The 17,086-nt window shown below is 41.8% G+C and overlaps 2 protein-coding genes across 8 annotated transcripts in view; one reads left to right on the top strand and one right to left on the bottom strand.

Annotated features, from left to right (window-relative positions):
• Positions 1–17,086, top strand: part of LOC308073241 (uncharacterized protein) — a 319,052-nt gene that overhangs the window by 63,752 nt on the left and 238,214 nt on the right. The window lies entirely within an intron of this gene.
• Positions 1–17,086, bottom strand: part of BEAN1 (brain expressed associated with NEDD4 1) — an 82,947-nt gene that overhangs the window by 59,769 nt on the left and 6,092 nt on the right. Inside the window, exons 2-3 of the mRNA XM_080411196.1 lie at positions 1,300–16,521; positions 182–256 (exon numbers count right to left, since the gene is read on the bottom strand). Coding sequence (XP_080267322.1) covers positions 182–256; positions 1,300–1,462 — 238 coding nt within the window. The 5' untranslated portion in view covers positions 1,463–16,521. The remainder of the gene's footprint in view (positions 1–181; positions 257–1,299; positions 16,522–17,086) is intronic.

The following is a 17,086-nucleotide window of genomic DNA, read 5'->3' as shown; positions in this document are numbered from 1 at the left end:
CACAAGGTTAAGTCCATTTCTGTTAACTCGGTTGTTTTCTTAGTCAGGAAGCTATATGCTTTTTAATGGACTGATGTTTATCTGCTAGAGGACTTTAAATATACTATTCCTACAGCTGTACATGACCGCAAGGCATGCCATTAATGCAGTTAGGGGGAAAAAAAAAAAAAAGACTACTTACAGAGATTGGAATAATTGCTGCCTATTCCAATATGGATGGAGCTTCCAGAGATGAGAGGAAGATGGAAGAAAAGAACTAAGGAGGGAAAAAATGGGAAAAAAAAGCCCTTAATAGCAGTTAGTTTTTGTTTTGCAACCAGATGCCAGTTGAAGACATCTCGTGGTGTTAACCTGCACCCACTCTCTCTGGGGCAGGAGTACACGCTTCAGACTGAACATACGCACAGATGTAGCTTGAATGGGGCTGAAAAAAACAAACAAGTCACTGCTTCATGCTTCCAGGAATCACTCCAGTTCAGGAAATAATATTCTATATAATTTCAGTGCCTCTTAAATTCAACCCCCCCTGTATAAACAACAATGTGTTATATAAATATGCTAATTATTGTTGTTAAGTCATTCACCATTCTCTAAAGCAGGCACCTACCATTGTAAAATTAACTATAAAATTAACTGTTCGCTATTTTGTGTAAGTGCATCCTGAATACATTAGGCGCGTGTGTCAAACTGGGTTGGAATAAATTTATTCTAAAATTTGATACACGTACTCCCCCTATGCATTTAAGCTTTAATATTTATAACTTGCACTTCAAAGATTTAGACTTGCAGGCAACAAAATGCAAAACCTTAAATAACAAAATGTTTAGATTTCTTAAAAGATGGGCTTGTTTGCTCCTGCAGATGCACATAAAGCAGGAGCTCCAGGTAGTCAGTGGGATGTAACACGGCATCTGTGCGGGGTTTTGCCTGGGCTGTCGTTCCACCCAGGGGCAGGGTGCTGGCCCCTGTGCCACGGGCACGGGGACGGGCACAGGGACGGTGCCGGCTTCTGCCCCTCCGGCCGCGCCCCCGCCGCCGAGCTGCCCCCGGCTTCCCCCCTCAGAACCGGCTGCGCGCCGCCCGGGGCCCCGCCGGCGGGTGCTGCTGCTTTTCTGGGAGGGGGCTCCCGAGCGGCAGAAAGTTTCCGCGGAAGCCAAGCCCTCCCCTCCCCTCCCGTCCCCTCCCCTCCCCGCCGCCCGGCCCGGCCCGGCGCCCCGCCCGCCCCGCCGCGCCCCCCGGGGCAGAGCCCTGCCCGGCGGAGGCCGCCCCCCGCCCCGCCGGCCGCCCGGCGCGCCTTACCCCAGCACGCCGCCGCCGCCGCCGTCTCCATGCGCCTCCGCCGCGGCTCCCCGGAGGCTGGCGGGCGGCGAGGCGGGCGCAGCCGCCGCCGGGAGACGCGCCCCGCCGCCTCCTCCTGCGTGCGGGGTCGGAGCGGCGGCGGCTGGACGGAGCCGGCGCCCATGGGCGGAGGGCGGGGGCAGGCGGGTGACCTCCGCCCCGCGGGGGCCGGCCGGCGCTCCCCCTCCCCTGCCCTGCCTCCGGCCGCGGCGGGCAGGGACGGAGCCGGCGGGGGGCGGGCGGCGGCCCGGCCTGAGCGGAGCGGGGGGCGCGGGGGGGGGGCGGCGGGGCCGGCGCAGGCCACACGCCGGGCCGGGCGGCGGCGGGGTGGTCGGGGCTGCACATATGGGGGGGCCTGACCCGGCCGGGGGGTGCTCCCCAGCTCCCGGGGCCTGCAGTAACCCCGGCTCCGCGCCTCCCCCGGCCTCCTACCGGCCCCGCGGACAGGGAAGGGAAGCGTTAGGGATGCTGCGGGGATTTGCAGCTTGGGTAAGGAGCTGTACGGGGTTAACGGCTCCTGAAAGCCGAGTCCAGCCCAGCCCGTGGGGCTGAAAGGGAGGGGACTGCCTGGGAATAAACCCGCGGGGATGGACGGGATTATCCGAGCAGTGCAGAGGAAATAATTCGCTGTGGCTGGATCGGGGCCAGGAGAAGAATGTAGTCCGAGTAGGAGCTAAAACCACTTTACTGTAGTAAGATCGACTTGTTACCAGGGATCTTGGAAACGTTTCTCATTGTGAACGTTAAAGCCCTAGTGCGAGAGACGGAGAAAATAGGGTTGTGGTGGGTACTAAAAGAACATGAGTTTTCATAATTGGTTTGTCTACCTCTTAAGGAAAGCATGCCGTTACCTGCTTAGGTAAAGAATGCAAGGAACAAGGCCTTTTTTGGCACGTCTTGTCACCAGTTTGGGGTTTTTTTAGGAACCGAGATATACTGGCAGTTTCTGTCTCCTGTGAATGCGTTAAGCCCTGCAGGCACTTGCAGCGTGGTCCCACTGGAACTGCTTGTCAGTGAGGGCAGTGGAAATGGATACTCCATGAGTATGTAGGCAGCCTTCTTTACCTCCCTGCCCCTGGGTGGCTTTGTAGTCCAGAGAGCAAGTTCTTTCACATTGGAACAACTTCACCATCGATATCTAGGCTGTTTAATATCTCCTTGGTTCCATAGTGATGTGTTCAGAGTTGTAGTGGAGTTTGGGGTGGATGTAAAACTTGTGGGCTCTGGTCTTTGTGTAAAGAATTTCCTGCTGTCATCGATCACCTTTCCCCTCCCCTTTTCTTTTTAAATCCAGGCAAGCACTAAGCAAGTCTAAGGTGGTGGAAATGAGGGTTTACTGGAAACTTACATGTGTGTTTCATTATGGCTCAGGGATACCTGTACCTTTTGCTGAAACTATTGTACTTTTGTTCTTAAGTAACACATCTCTACCCTAAAATCCCTCCAAATGCTGCTGCAAAAGTTATCTTGTGATAATTTCTTAAGCTCCTCAGAATATTTGACTTCTTGAAAGACTCCTTCTCTATTATTTCAATAAATGCAAACTGTATGGATTCATTTTAGGGCTCTTTGTTGTTTAGTTATGCTGTGAAGGTGTCAAGCTATGTACACATAAGAGCTGATATTCTGTGTGTTGTTTTTTTGGATGTGTGCCTACTTGGCCTCAGTCTGCATGTGAGGAGTCATGTATGCATGTAATACTTAAGGATATGAAAATGTTTTCTTTACTTTACATTTCAGGAATTTCTAATGTTTAGTGCTTTCTGCAAATTTTGCTGATGACATCGTTCCCAAACAGTGCCTTACATTTAGCCATAGTACTGATATTAAGTTAATACTGACAGACTTGGAGTCTTATGTTTGACTGAAAAATCTACGCTTAGACAATTACATAAACTTACATAAAATTACAAACTGTGGAAAATACAGAGGCCTTAGTAACTGACTTTGAATGCAGGGGAATTGCTTAGTGTTTGACAATTCTGAGAAAAAATCCCTCTCTTGCCCTGGCTTTAGACCCCTTTCTGTGAGAGTCATGTCCTTTATCTCTAGTAGGAGTTGCAACTATTTCTGACACAGCATACATTTGTTTCTGGGTCAAACAACACAATGTACAACATCTGATCCATCAAAGCCTGCAGAAACATTGTCACAGTTAACAATAACTTTATTGGTACTTGCTGATACTCAGCATCTTCATCTTGAATCTACTTAAATGTTGGAGGTTTTGCTCACCTCACAGATTTCTATATCTGCATCAGATGAGTATGGAGATGCAGCAGTTTTTCACTTTTTAGGGATTCCTGTTTTTCTCATTCAGTTGTGCACCTGAATGAAACCTGGATGTGTTGTGGGCTTAGGCCAGACTCATTTGCAGACTTAGTGCAGTACTTCAGCAGTGATGTGTTGTGTCAGAGTGATATTATGGGTAGTTTACACTGTTATGTGTTTTTTTTAACTGCATCTACTTTTCTGTTTTGGTAAAATAGATTTATATTAAAGAAAAATTTCCATAAATAAGGGATTTATTACAAAGGAGTTTACTTATGGACTGCATTTGGGAGAGCTGGAACAAAGATAAAAAATATTCAGCATTTCTGCTGCTCATAGCTATTTACGGTGGGTTAGCTTGTCTTTCTGATAACATTACAAAACAAGGAGGACCAAAGTAGTGTCCGTCTCTGGTGGTTTATGGCCTGTGTGTGCAATCTGAATTCTGTCAGTTTCTTAGGGAAGTTTTTTCCTAGTCTTTAGAAATAGGGAGGGTAACTGATCAGGAGCTACATTTAGGTAAAGTTCAGAAGGGCATTCCTTATGGATGGAACTGTACTAAGTTGCCATCCTCAGTGGGTGTTTCCCAGTTTACTGATAAAGGAAAATCAGTGAGAAACTTTTGCTGAAGACAGGTAATTTTATTCTTGGATGATTTTACATTTTCTTCAGTCTAGGGACTTCATTATAAAACTCTACCGTTAGTGCAGTCTGCTGAAGTGACAGACCTCCTTAACTCGGCTTACTGTCTCCTGTGGTTTCATTTGAGGTTCTTGGAGCTCAGTGCTGAACTGATGCTGTGCTACCCGCATGGACTTTTTGTGACAGTTGGATTTTGTAAGGCAAAATAAATTTTATTGCTATAACAAGATCTCTTTTTGACTGGGAATTTTTATGGATTAGTAATGAGACATTTTGGGGATACTGTTCATCACATTTTTTTTTTTTTAATGCAAAAAGGTGTTAACAAAATAAATGTTAGTTTGATTATAGAATTACCTTTACATAAAATGCCTCAGGATGAGCAAAACTGATTAATCGCTGTTTATGGGAACAGGGAAGTCTTTTCTGTATAGAAAATTCAGTGCCTTGGTGGTGGTAATAGCACTGATCTAGTAGCAGTGAGATTTCATCAGTGCTAGCTGCTGTAGGCATCTCATCACTAAATGTATGCAGATACGTTTGCCTTCACGTTACTTGGCCAGGCCGTGGGCCAGCTCAGCTAGCCCTGCACCTGTGCTAGACCAGCAGTGCCAGAAATGCTGGGCATTCCCAGTGCTCTGCCATTTCTGGGCAAGATGATTACACCAGGCCCTGGGCTAAGGTAGTATCTTGCTGGGAGTTTCCACTGTGTGGTGGACCAGGCTGTATAAATCTGTGCTGGCTGCTGAAAACAAGAGGTCAGGAAAAGAGGGGCTGGAATTTCATAGGAAGCGTCTCATACTTTCATAGCTGTTTGTGTTCTGAAATGTAATAAAAAGAATCCTTTGAAGGAAAATTTTTCAAATTATTTTCTTTCAGGAAAAAACCCCAGATATTTGTTCTGCTTTCTCAGAAATTTACTTAAAATATGAAAAAAAAAAAAAAGTAATTTTTGCATGGAGAGTCTTTAATCTCTAACTTTTATGCTCAACTTAATTTTTTTGAAAAGCCTCAAAATTTTTGGAATTGTTTTTCAGATATTTTTAACATCATTTACCATTGAAGAATGGAGCAGCAGAATAAACTTGATATTTGTAGGCATAAATTTGTGCACTAATTATTTTTGCTGTCCTTACTCCCATCATACAATTCCCGTTCATCTCACAGAGCTGTGGAACAGTGTAGGTTGGAAGGGGCTTCTGGAGGTCACCTTGTTCATCTTCTGGCTAAAAGCAGATCCAGAGGAGGTTGTCCAGAGCCTTGTCCAGTTGAGTCATGGATATCTCCGAAGTGGGACATTCAAATCTCTCTGGCCCATATTCCCATGGTAACTATCCTCACAGTGAAATTTTTTTTCCTTACATCTAATCCGCATTGTCTGTGTTATAATGCGTATCCACTGCCCCTTATTATTGTATCTCCAGAGAGAGTCTGTCTCCCTCTTCTCTGTGTCTTCCTGATATGTAGCTGAAGGCAGCAGTGAGATCCCCCAAACCTTCTCCATGTTGCCAAATCGAGTAGGTTCAGTCTTTCCCTGGACAGAGACACTCCGGTCCCCTCTGCTGGGCTCACTCCAGTGTATCAGCATCTTTCTTGTGCTGGGGAGCCCAAAGGTGCCCATAATGCTCCAGATGTGGTCTCTCAAGTGCTGAACTGAGGGCAATAATCACCTCAGAGAAGGCAGGCAGGAATCCAGATGGCTAATTTCAGGTTCAAGGTAACTCCTGTTTGCCTTACGCTAGAAATCATTTCACTGCCTGTGGAGCTACTTGCATGAGTATAGTGAGCAGGATTAGCCTCACATGGGCATGGATTTTACTCAATTTGAAATCTGAGTTATTTATTTTAAGTCTGAATTTAAAGTCAGAGATATTACATGTGCATTGTAGCTTGGAATATTAACACAACTGCTGTATCATTCCCTTTGTTCAGGCCAGTCTGTGTGTAAAGCTTTGGGATTTTTTGTACCAGTTGTCCACATTTTACTCCTCATTTTCATTGGGTTTGTTGTTTTTTACTCCTCATTTTCATTGTTTTTTTTTTTTCCATTTTAATGCTGGCTTTCATGCAGGGGCAATGGGGAGCAATGAAATCAGTTATGGTTTTCAGATCTGTCGTGAATGAAATTCCTGAAGGGGTAGGATGGGTGGTTAATTTTTAAATTCATTTTTTTAATTTAATATTCACTAAATCACATTTTGAAGAAATCTTAGGGTGAAGATAGTTTTCAGTTCTCAGGTTAGCAGTTTTCAAGCAATGGATTTGAATACAATCAGTCACATGAATTCCCAGCAAGATCCTAATGATTTTTTGAGTTTGGATGTATTGTAGAATTACCAGCAAAAGGAAATGCCTCTATGCTAAAAGTTATTTTGATGAAAAGGATCACATTTTAAATATATAAAGTTACTGTATAACATTTTTCAGCTAGCATTTATAGGACAGGTAAATTTATTTTGAAAATATTTTTTGGAGGTTTAAATCAAGTGATTTAGTTCTTTAGGCATAAAATCTGTCAAGAGGAAAAGTAATTTAAAATTAATAATACAGTGGAAACATAGCAATAAAAAATATTTTACAGCAGCATCAAGGCCCAAAGGCAGGAGTCATGTTGTTTTACATGCCATGTAAAGAAATGAGATCTAGAATGAAGAGGCATTTCATTTTGTTTCTATAGTTGCTATGTCAAGAAAGTATTCTGTAGGAATTTTATGTCATGGGCAAATTCTCAGAGGCTATTTTTCTGATTTTTAAAGCTACCAACTGTCTTTTTCTGTGGAACAAAAGATGCTCTTAGGCTTTGGAATGGGGCCAGATTTAGTTTCTTATTTATTCACCTGCTTGCAGACTTTTGAGGAAGATGGTGAATTATGATGTAGTTGCCTTCTGTACATTTTAAGATGGTGAATTATGATGTTGCTGCCTTCTGTACATTTTTTTTTTAATTCATATGTACACACTAGGAAATAATTGAGTCCAAGATTGTTACTGAAAAGCCAATAATATTTCCCCTGTCTGTCTGTGGTTTCAATCTTTCCGATGCCAACTGATGTTTAAGGATGTAGAACGGAAAATTTGATCTCAGTGTTCTTTTCCCTCTCAGTCTTTGACTCAGTAATTAAATATATAGTTAATTATGCAATTTATTTTGTGTTGACCTTTCAAGGACCTTAAAGCATCTGACGGTGAATGCACGGTCTCAGTGTTTATTTCCATGAGTCCTTGTATGAATTTATCTTAAGTTCTAATGGTACTTCTGGAATTAAAGATGGCCAATGGATTATTAACAAGTAGTAACATATGTGTGTCCCTGGAGCTACATAACTATAAATAGACACAGATATATAAAAAGAAATTCTGAATTATGTCGTACACAGTGTTTAAAATCAGGTAACACCACTAGCACTAGTAATAATAGTAATTCTGCATGTTAGATACTACAAAACATTTTATGTGTTGTAGGTCCACTCTTTGACATAGGTGTCGCATTCAGTGCTAAAAATCCTACCTCTGGATGATCAGACCCACTTGTAGTCCCATAAAACACTGATACCTGTTCCTAAGGTGAGGGTGTCTGTGATCTCGGGGAAGGCTGTACGTAAAAGCTGGTTACTTACTATGGAGACCACGTCCTGCACAGGCAGAGCCCTGATTGTGTGTGTCAGGTGTGACGGGGAAGGAGAAAACAAAAGCAAAATAAAAGAAAGCTTTATACTACAAACTGGTTTCTTGAATATTTGAAAGATTGTTGGTCAGTGTAACCCTCATGGAGGTTAGGAGTTTTATGATTTATTTCTCATTTTTTACAGATGGACACTAAAGTGAAGTATTTGCCATTTACTATCAGTAATCTTTTTAAAAGTGCCTTTTGATAGAGAGCTCTTGGGGAAAAAAGGCACGCCCTGCAGTATTACTAGTGTAGGCAGGCATATGAACCTAGCAATGCATTTGTTAACTTAAAACAAAAGTACAAATGAGAAAAAGCCAGTATGGCAGCAAAAGAAAATCTGTATGTGACTCAAAATTGATTTTATCTTTCCAAAACTGTTGTGTAGTAGCAAGAAATATTTAGTGTACCTTGGTGAAGTAAAACCCCTGTCATTGTCTTTTGTGTTTTACCGATGAATACACAAACCAGTATTGCTCCATTTTATTACTATTTTATTTATGAAGTGTTTGTGAATCTGCAGGACCTCTGGAAGATGGTGAAATATTTATAAATTCACAAAGGCACAAAGTTCCTCACCGGAACCTTGAACATTTTTCATAACAGCAAGGAAGAGATGCAGACGAGAGATCAAAATGCTTGGGGACCTACCCCCAGGCTCATGAAATTCTTGTGCAACTCAGATCTGGTTTCACTGGCGTTGTGCATGCAAAAGCAAGGGTAAAATAAGGTGCTGGAAGTGATGCTCAGTCTTATGTAATGGTGAGGCTCCTGCCTGAGAGGAATTGCTGTGAGAAGCAGAAACCAGTGACAGAAAAAAACCTTGCACAGAGAATGATTTAAATGCAGCCAGATTTTATATGAAACTGAATAAAAGAAATATATCAGCAACTTCCAGGTTGTGTTTCTCCCTCTATCCTGACAGACTGGCATCACTTAGGAAGTCAGATGTATTTTTTTGTAAGCTATTAATGGATAAAGTAAGGATATAACGTATTCTCCTGTTTAATAGTTCTAACCTGTGGAAATAAATGTGCAGCAGGATAAGTGAACTGGCAATTAATTTAAAACCTCAAGAGCAGAGGTTTCCTAGCAAGTGAACTTGCTAGGAAAGAGAAGCGTTGTGATAAACGATTTGGAGAGTTGGGAAACCGGGGCAGTTAGGTGGCTTATGCAATTCATTTGCAGAGAAATGTATGGCAGGCTTGGGGACAAAAGGAACAGAGCAAAGCACAGAAAAAGGAATGAACCCTGAGGGTTTTACAATACAAAAAGATTATAATGGAGTTTAGGATAAAACTTTGTCTCTGACAGCTTGGGCATGGTGTTTAATGCAGTGGAAAGAGCAAACAATAGCACGGCACAAACTAGTAAGAAGATACCAAAAAGAAATCAGATGAACTGGGTTGCTGCAGCACTTGAAAGGTTGGTAAGTGAGACCACACTTAGAAGACTGGCTGCATCAATTTCTAGTCAGCCTTTGTGTATCCTTTTGACAAAACAAGATATTCTCAAAATTGTGGATGAAATTATAAAGGAGCAGTTGTGAATGACCACTCTAGAGTATAGGTGAGTGAAAGCCAGTACAACTGGCTTCTGTCTGAAGAGGGAAATTGTGGTTTAAGTATCAGTGGAGAAAACAGAAAGGAATTGAAGGGGGCAGAAGCCACGGGCTGCTTGAGGTAGTGACTTGTAATTATGAAGGACACATAGTTTCTTAGTGCTTAAAAGGACAATTGAATTCTATCAAGAGCCTAATAGAAAAAAATGAAATGGTACGAACACATGCACCCAGAGTTCTGTGTCTGCCACCCTTGCTCTCATTACTTTATATTGCAAGCTGGATTGATGAGCACGGCTTTGTTACCAATCCAAATTTGCTCCAAGCTTAGCTGAAAATGTACTGTCAAACAGAGGCCAAAGAAAGTGAAGGGTAGCTAGGCTTTATTGTTTCTTTTTTCTTTTTCTTTTCTTTTTTGGTTCTTAGCTTGAAAATTGACTTTTTTTTTTTAAAAAAAATTCTAAGCATACATGCTTTGTACTTTGTTATTTGGAGTGGGTTAGTGTTTTTGGGGCTTCTTTATTCAGATTGTTAAAAGTTCTTATCAGTAACTAGCTGCTATTAAAGTATATACTTGAACACAGTGTGCAAATTCTGACCATAGTGTCAATTAGCTCCGATCCTACTTTGTTTCAGAGGTTTAACAAAAAACAAGTCCCAAGGCAGCGCATGTCAACAAAGTGTCCCAAGATGAGCATCTGTCAAATACTGTAAATGAAGTATCAGGTTTACCTTAATAGGCTTCAGAATTGAGCCTTGTTGTTATGATTTTTTTAAAAAATATTACTTAATTTCTGGAATTCTTGGCTACATAAATCTTTTTCTTCTGTATGATCCAACAGTTAGCTTTTCAGATCTGGTACACAACAATGGAAGGAAGTGCACTAGGAAAAAAAAGGTGGTGTTCCAGACACCTGTAGTTTTCCTTCAGATCATCTGGCATCAGAAACAAGGATGTGATCCAGCGTTGACATGACTGGGAGCCTAAGGCACCAGTAATATGGCATATACTTATGCATTTCTGTTTTGTAGCATGAGTTTGGTTCCTGCGCCTCACTGGATCTTTTCCCAACAGATGAAGCTTGGCTGTCAGAAAAAGTAATGAGCGCAAATCTGCTCCTCTCCTACGTGTTAGGTTCTTCACTACCACTACTACTATTTCAGCTATTGTATATCTAAAAGGCCTGTGTTCTTGGGAGCGTAACGGTGGTTGTCTTGGTAGAACCAAAAATGGTCCAAAACCGAAGATGTGAGGGACATGGACAGAAATTCCGTCCCTTCTGTCCCTGTTGCCTCCCCTGCTATTTCCCTAGGCTGTGTGTTCTGGTGGTGGCTGCAGCTGCACAGCTCGGTACAGGCTTGTGAGTGATGCCTTCAGTCAGCTTCCCCAGTCAGCACCATTGTCTTTTCCCACTGGTGGTTACCTGTGTTTAAGAATATGAGCATACAGAGGGAACAAAACTAATTAAAATTGTAGTATGAACTGCTGCTTTCCAAGCTAATCTAAAACTACCAATCTACCTCACAGCATTTCGTCCCTGTGCCAAAAATACATTCAAGAGCCTGTTTTATTATTTCTGAGAGTAAGGCACCTTTGCTCAACCCATCATTACAGAGGAAAAGGACTCAACCTGTGTTGCCCTCTGCTTCTAGACACTGTGTGAGACACTGTAAATAAGTCTGAGAGTTTTGTTTTTTTTCTGAAAACCAACACAATTATTCAGGCTTTGGAATATATTGAGAAGGTAGAGTCTTGCTTGTTATGGGGCTTGCATTGTTGATACCACCCAAGGAACTCTAAGGGTTTTTACAGTGACTTACCAGGAACTACTGCGTTTTACCAAATCAGGTTTCCAAAAGTTGAGCTAGTGTGTTCATCTACGTATCATCTGTTGTTTTTTTCTATGTATCCACGCTCACTATGGATAATGTAAACCTCCAGGTTCAACTCCTGTTTGAAATTGTGCTTGTAACACGCTGTGGCTGTTATTTAGGGGAAATCGACAAACAGTGATGTCAATAGTTAACTGATTTCAGTGCCATCTGCTGTATTTTAGCTGCAACTGCCACGGCGTGGTGAATGAACAAAGATCATTCTTTGTTTAGCTGCTGCACAAGGAAATACAAATCCTGTTGTGTTCGGAAGTGATTTGTACAGTGGTAGACTTTGGTATTTTCTACATCATAAATTCACTGCATGTCAAACTTCTAAGGAATATCTATGGCCAAAATGAAGATAACACTTTTTTTTTTTTAGTACTAGAGTCAAGACCAAAACTGAATAGCTGTTAAGTCTTACCATTGAAAAGATTTACTTATTGATATATATATATATATATATATATGATTCTGTATGATCTCTGCTACCATATTTTGAGATAATAGCTAAGGAGCAATTGTAGCAGATTGTCCCACCAGAAAGATTGGTTGTAAACTCCCAAAGTTTAAGAAGGAAAGAGAAGGTGTGGATTTTGAAGTTCCAGATGTGTTTGCTGTCCTGAATAGGCAAAAGCATTTCTTGTCTTGTAAATACAACAAATAGTAATAACAGAGAAGGTATAAATACAGAGTGTGCAGTGTCAATTTAACTAGCCAGGTTCCAGTGACCACATTTTACAATGAAAGCACATCTCCACTCTGCTCTGAAATGTCAAATTAAATGGACAAAGATATTCCCGTGGTAACTGTCCAGAAAATAGCTGGTATCACCACTCTTAACTGCCGCCTTTTGTGGATTTACTATTATTTTGACAACATGAAAGCCAATGCCAGCTGACACATGTGTGCATCTGGCATGGAAAATATTGATAAAAAATTCAGTGATGGGGCTTGGTAGTCAAGTCAAAATAAAAAAAAAATAATCAGTGAATATATAGAGGCTGTTTTTGAGAAAGAAGAAAGGTATGAAAAGAGTTAGAGCACTCTAGAAAAAGATAGTAAGCCCTTGTGTATGTTTTATATGTGTTGAGATAAAATCCTTGCAGTGACTATGATAGCAGAGTGACCATAGTTGTTGCTTGCTCACTCTTCTGCATCAATGTGAGAGGTAAGCACGTGTGGCACAACATGGTTGTGGCCCAGAGTCCAGTGGGGAAACCTCTTGTAGAGTCAGTGAGCCTGTGGTGTTGGTGGAGCATCAATGCCCCTGTTTCCCTGAACACCGTAGTTCTTTGGGATGTAGTTTAAGCCCCAGGTGAAGCATGGAGAGTACAGCTGAAACATGGTGAAAATTTTTATGTATTGGTGGTGATCACTTCTCAGGGTGCAGATACTTCCTGCCTCAGTGCCATCTTCAAAACCTGTATGCACGTTGGCTGTGAAGTTACTAGAATGTATTATCAAAACAATAAATTTAACGTATGAAATGATCACATATTCAGTAAAAAGCGCTAGGGAAATGCATTATTTAATACACTGCCTCATGATGGTGTTTAGTCTGGAGCTACATACAGCTTCAGCTGTAATTACATATGTGCTTTACCAGTGGGGCTCCAATAAATGGATTTCAAAGCCATGCGGAGGACAGTGTTATTACACTGATTTTCTATTACTTTCAAAATCATTTTGTTTCTGACAATGTGAACTGACAACAAAATGAACATGTGTCCCACCCACTTAGTGGCTTTTTTTTGTACATGCTTTTTCTTTCCTTTCCCCTCAGTTGCCCCATGTGAGTGACTTGATGTAGATCCGTACACTTACTAGAAACCAGTATCCAGGTGCATTTTAAATTACTGCAGATGCAGGCCTGTGAGGCAGGAGCTCCAAGGTGAGGGAGAGTAAAGAGCATTCCTTTTGTTGATGGAAAGGGATTAGTGTTGCTGTGAAGAGGTTTATTTACAGAGTCCCCTATCCTAAAGCGGCTCTTGGGCAGGCTATGTATAAACTTGGATTTGGGAACTGCATGGTGCTTCCCTGGAAGATCTTGTAACCTGCATGGGTGAAATGGGCAGAAGAGATAGGGAAACCGGGCATGTCCCTGCTAGTATTTATGTGGGCTTGCATGTGACTTTAGAAGCTTAACACAAGGTACAGTAAAAGTATACCTTTATGTCTGACATTTAATATTTCAAGTTTTATTGTGTAAAGGCAGCCAAGCCTGGTTATTTCACTTAGAAATTCTTATTGAAGTGATCAGTTTATGGAAATTATCTTCCTGCCATTGAATTGAGTTAATTGCTAGCGCAAAAAAAAGGATGTAACAAGAGACAAGACAATATAAAGCTGTCATATGAATAATGTGTTTTTACTCTATTTTGCTAAGTTAAGAAAAATTCAGTTGATCCAACCTTATTTATTCCTTAGAGAAATATAGGCCTACAGTCATTACCTATGTTTTAGAATGCTTTATTAAAAAACAAGCAATTACTTGAGCAAATAATATACCATTTTTTGACAGATCATTAGGCTGTTACATGAAAAAGAGGATTACTCATAAGAAAAGTCAGAATCCTAGGGAAGCTGTAGCTAGAGATGGGATTAAGCTAAATGTATTAATATTTAGACATGGTATTACAGGCTGAGGATAAATGGCAGACAATTGATAATAATGTTTGTATACAAATGGGCTTAGATCATGTCTTGCTGTTGAAGATGAGTCAATCTGAACCTTCAAGCTGACTGGCACTGAATTGATCTGCTCTTTTACAAGTCAAATTTGTGCTATGATGCCCTCTTTTACAGTAGGTACTGCTGTCACTGGCATTTGTGAATGTTACATAGCCCACAGTCAAGTGGGCTTGATTTCCCTGTAGGCTCCATTGCCCTGTCTTCAGTTGCAGAGAGTGTCTTTTTCTTGATTTAGATGACATGAGGTAGATTTGTAGAAAAACAAAGCAGATAGGAACCTCATGGTATTATTTGCAAAGATGCAGGGAAGTGTGGGTGAGAGGATTGTTTGGGTGGGTAAAGATGTGACAAGAAGATGGGCTTAGGATCTTGTTTGGAAAAGGTGGGGGTGTAAGGGAGGAGAAATGTGTGTGGAAGCATGGATGGAGGGAACAGTTCCTATTTTGGGAAAGTAAGGTGAAAGGAAAATAAACTTGAGGCTGAGCAAGTCCAAACTGTGTTCTAAGAGGAGATGCCTCATTCCTTTTTTGGCATCATGCTATCTGATGTCAGGGCTGGGGAAAAGGTATATCAAGGTGACCCCCACTCATACTGTCTTATTCCTTCCTTTGGCTACTTCTGTAGAAATACCCAGTTGGTATTTAGTTTTCTCAGGCTTCTTGGTAGGGTAAGTGTTGCAGCTGTATTACCTGTAGAAAAGAGTGACTTGGGTGCAGCGCAGTCACATCCTGAGCATTCAATAAGAACCCTTTGGTTTCCTCAAATGAGATACGTGAAAGATATACTTATTTTAGTTTGAGTGAAGTTCCTCTAAGCTGAATCTGAAAATCCTAACCAAGTGGAAATGGCAGAAAAAAGGCAATTGTGCTCTTGAGATAAGGGCAGCTGGTAGGTGGAGCAGCAAAAAAACCCTATTAAAATGAGTGCACTGGAAGGAATAAGATCAACCGCTATAATGTTTTCTATGTCACAGACTTGCTGTTGCAGCTTGAACTGTTCCCATTACAGCAAAACATTATTGAAAGGACTTAAATAGCTTGCCTAGCAGAGCAGCATATAGTAGTACCGCTGTAATTAAGCTTCCGCCAGCATTTCTATGATAAACATATCTTCAGGGTCCTATAACCCAGCTTTCAAATCTTTATTTGGTGCTTGCAATATACCGTGCTGTGATTTAACCTTTGTCCAAAGATGATAATGTGAAACTGCTCTTATCGTGGTGGACCCTTGTTCAGATCAGAGGTGCTTAGAGCAATATATGTGTTCCGCAGTTCTACGGACAATGCTGGCTCTCTGCAGGCTGTCCTGCCTGTGGGGAAACGGGCAGCTGAACAAGCGGGTATAGGGAAATCACAGCGTTTGTCTTCAGTAAGAGCCTTATCCCTGCATGATGAAGTAGTTGTGCAGTGCTCAGAAGAGGGCAGGAAAGTGACTGGACTGACAGTCACAGTCTGATTCCTATTTCATCTTCTCCGCTTGAGGAGGAATATAATCAGTGCCAGTCCCTTTCTCGCCATATGCGACATTAGAAAATCTCTCAGGTTTAAGAGGATCCAGGAGCCGCTGAATGTCCATTAGCACATGTAGGTGGGCAGAAGTTTGGATCTGCATTCAAAATACTTCATCTGATAAGAGACCTAAAGAAGATTGCTAGTTCATTGCAGTGAGGAGATGAAAGAGACTTGGTAAACTTCAATTTCTGCTCACTCTGGGTGCTTAACAACGACTCAGGCGGGCATCCTCTTTAGGAATGTCCTGTCTTTTTTCAGAAAGCAAGGACGCCTCAGGAAGCTTTTAGCTTCTAAAGGCAGCACTTAACAATACTGTTATACTCAGCATGTGAATACAAGGATGCTTTCCTGGGCTATTGAAGGTACTTAGCGTTTTGTGCTGCTTCTGAGAGCCTCTGGATGTAAAGTTCAGTTTTCCTTTGGGAACTCGGTGCTGTCAGCTTAGCTATGATGGAGTTCAGTCTCTCCCATCTCCTTTGGGATTAATATTGATATTCATTGCTATCAATACCTTATCGACATTAATAAATAAAGTATAATGTTCATTCAGGGTTTTTGCTAGCTGTAAGTCCAGAGACTTAAACTAAAGTCTGTAGCGATTCTGGACAAAAATTTGCTCATTACGGGGCTTCATATGGATATTGGTGTGTGAAGGCCTCTCCTTTCCTAGCAAAAAAGAAGAGTTTTGAGACATTGCCTCTTTAATACTGCCTGCTGTAAGCAAGTCTCTGAGACTAGTACCTTGTAACATATAGTGCCTGTGTTACCGCACATGAAGGACATGTTGCAGTGACTCTTCTTAGGAGCCATAAGCTACTATCACTTCAGTAATGACTAGAGGTAGGTCCTGTTTATAATGATGCAATTCTAGGCGCCTTTGAGAAGCATCAAAATAAAATGCACTGCATAAACACATAAAGTGTAGAACCTTGGTGTTGTGCATGTTAGTTTTCATTCTCTACCTGACGTGCGGAATTTGACTCTATAACTCGAAAGTTATAAAGTAGGTATGTTTATTGCGCGCAGATGCACAGGGGATCGCTCCTCCACAAGCGTGCATACCCGAAGTGACGAACCATCCTACATTTATACAATGAAACAAATGAAAATTCAATTAACGCCTATACATATCCGTTACCTAAACCCCGCATCGTATGTTAATTAGCTTATCAGTCCGTTTCCTGGAATGTGGTGGTCTTGCAGGTTTGTAGGTGATTCATGTTCTTGTGACCATCCAATCTTCTCCAGCAAGGGGACTTAGCACTCCCTCCTTCTAGATAGCATTTGAATGTCTCTCATCTTTTCTCATTCTCTTTTAAATAGCCCCTTTGTTAGAGAAAGAAGGGCAGGCGTCTCCCCGTCTCCCCTTTGTTAGAGGAAGAGGGGCAGGCGTCTCCTCAAAAACTGTAGTTGTCTCCTCAGAGCTGTGTGCCTATGTGACCAGACACCGCACCCATGACTAGTCACCATACCCACATTCCTGAGTAGACATATACAATCACAGTCGGTGTTAAGCGTCCCCATTTC

Source organism: Falco punctatus, assembly GCF_963210335.1.
Source record: "Falco punctatus genome assembly, chromosome: 14".
In the NCBI taxonomy this organism is placed as follows: domain Eukaryota; kingdom Metazoa; phylum Chordata; class Aves; order Falconiformes; family Falconidae; genus Falco; species Falco punctatus.
The sequence above is the reverse complement of the archived record's forward strand: the minus strand, read 5'-3'. Positions and strand labels throughout refer to the sequence as shown.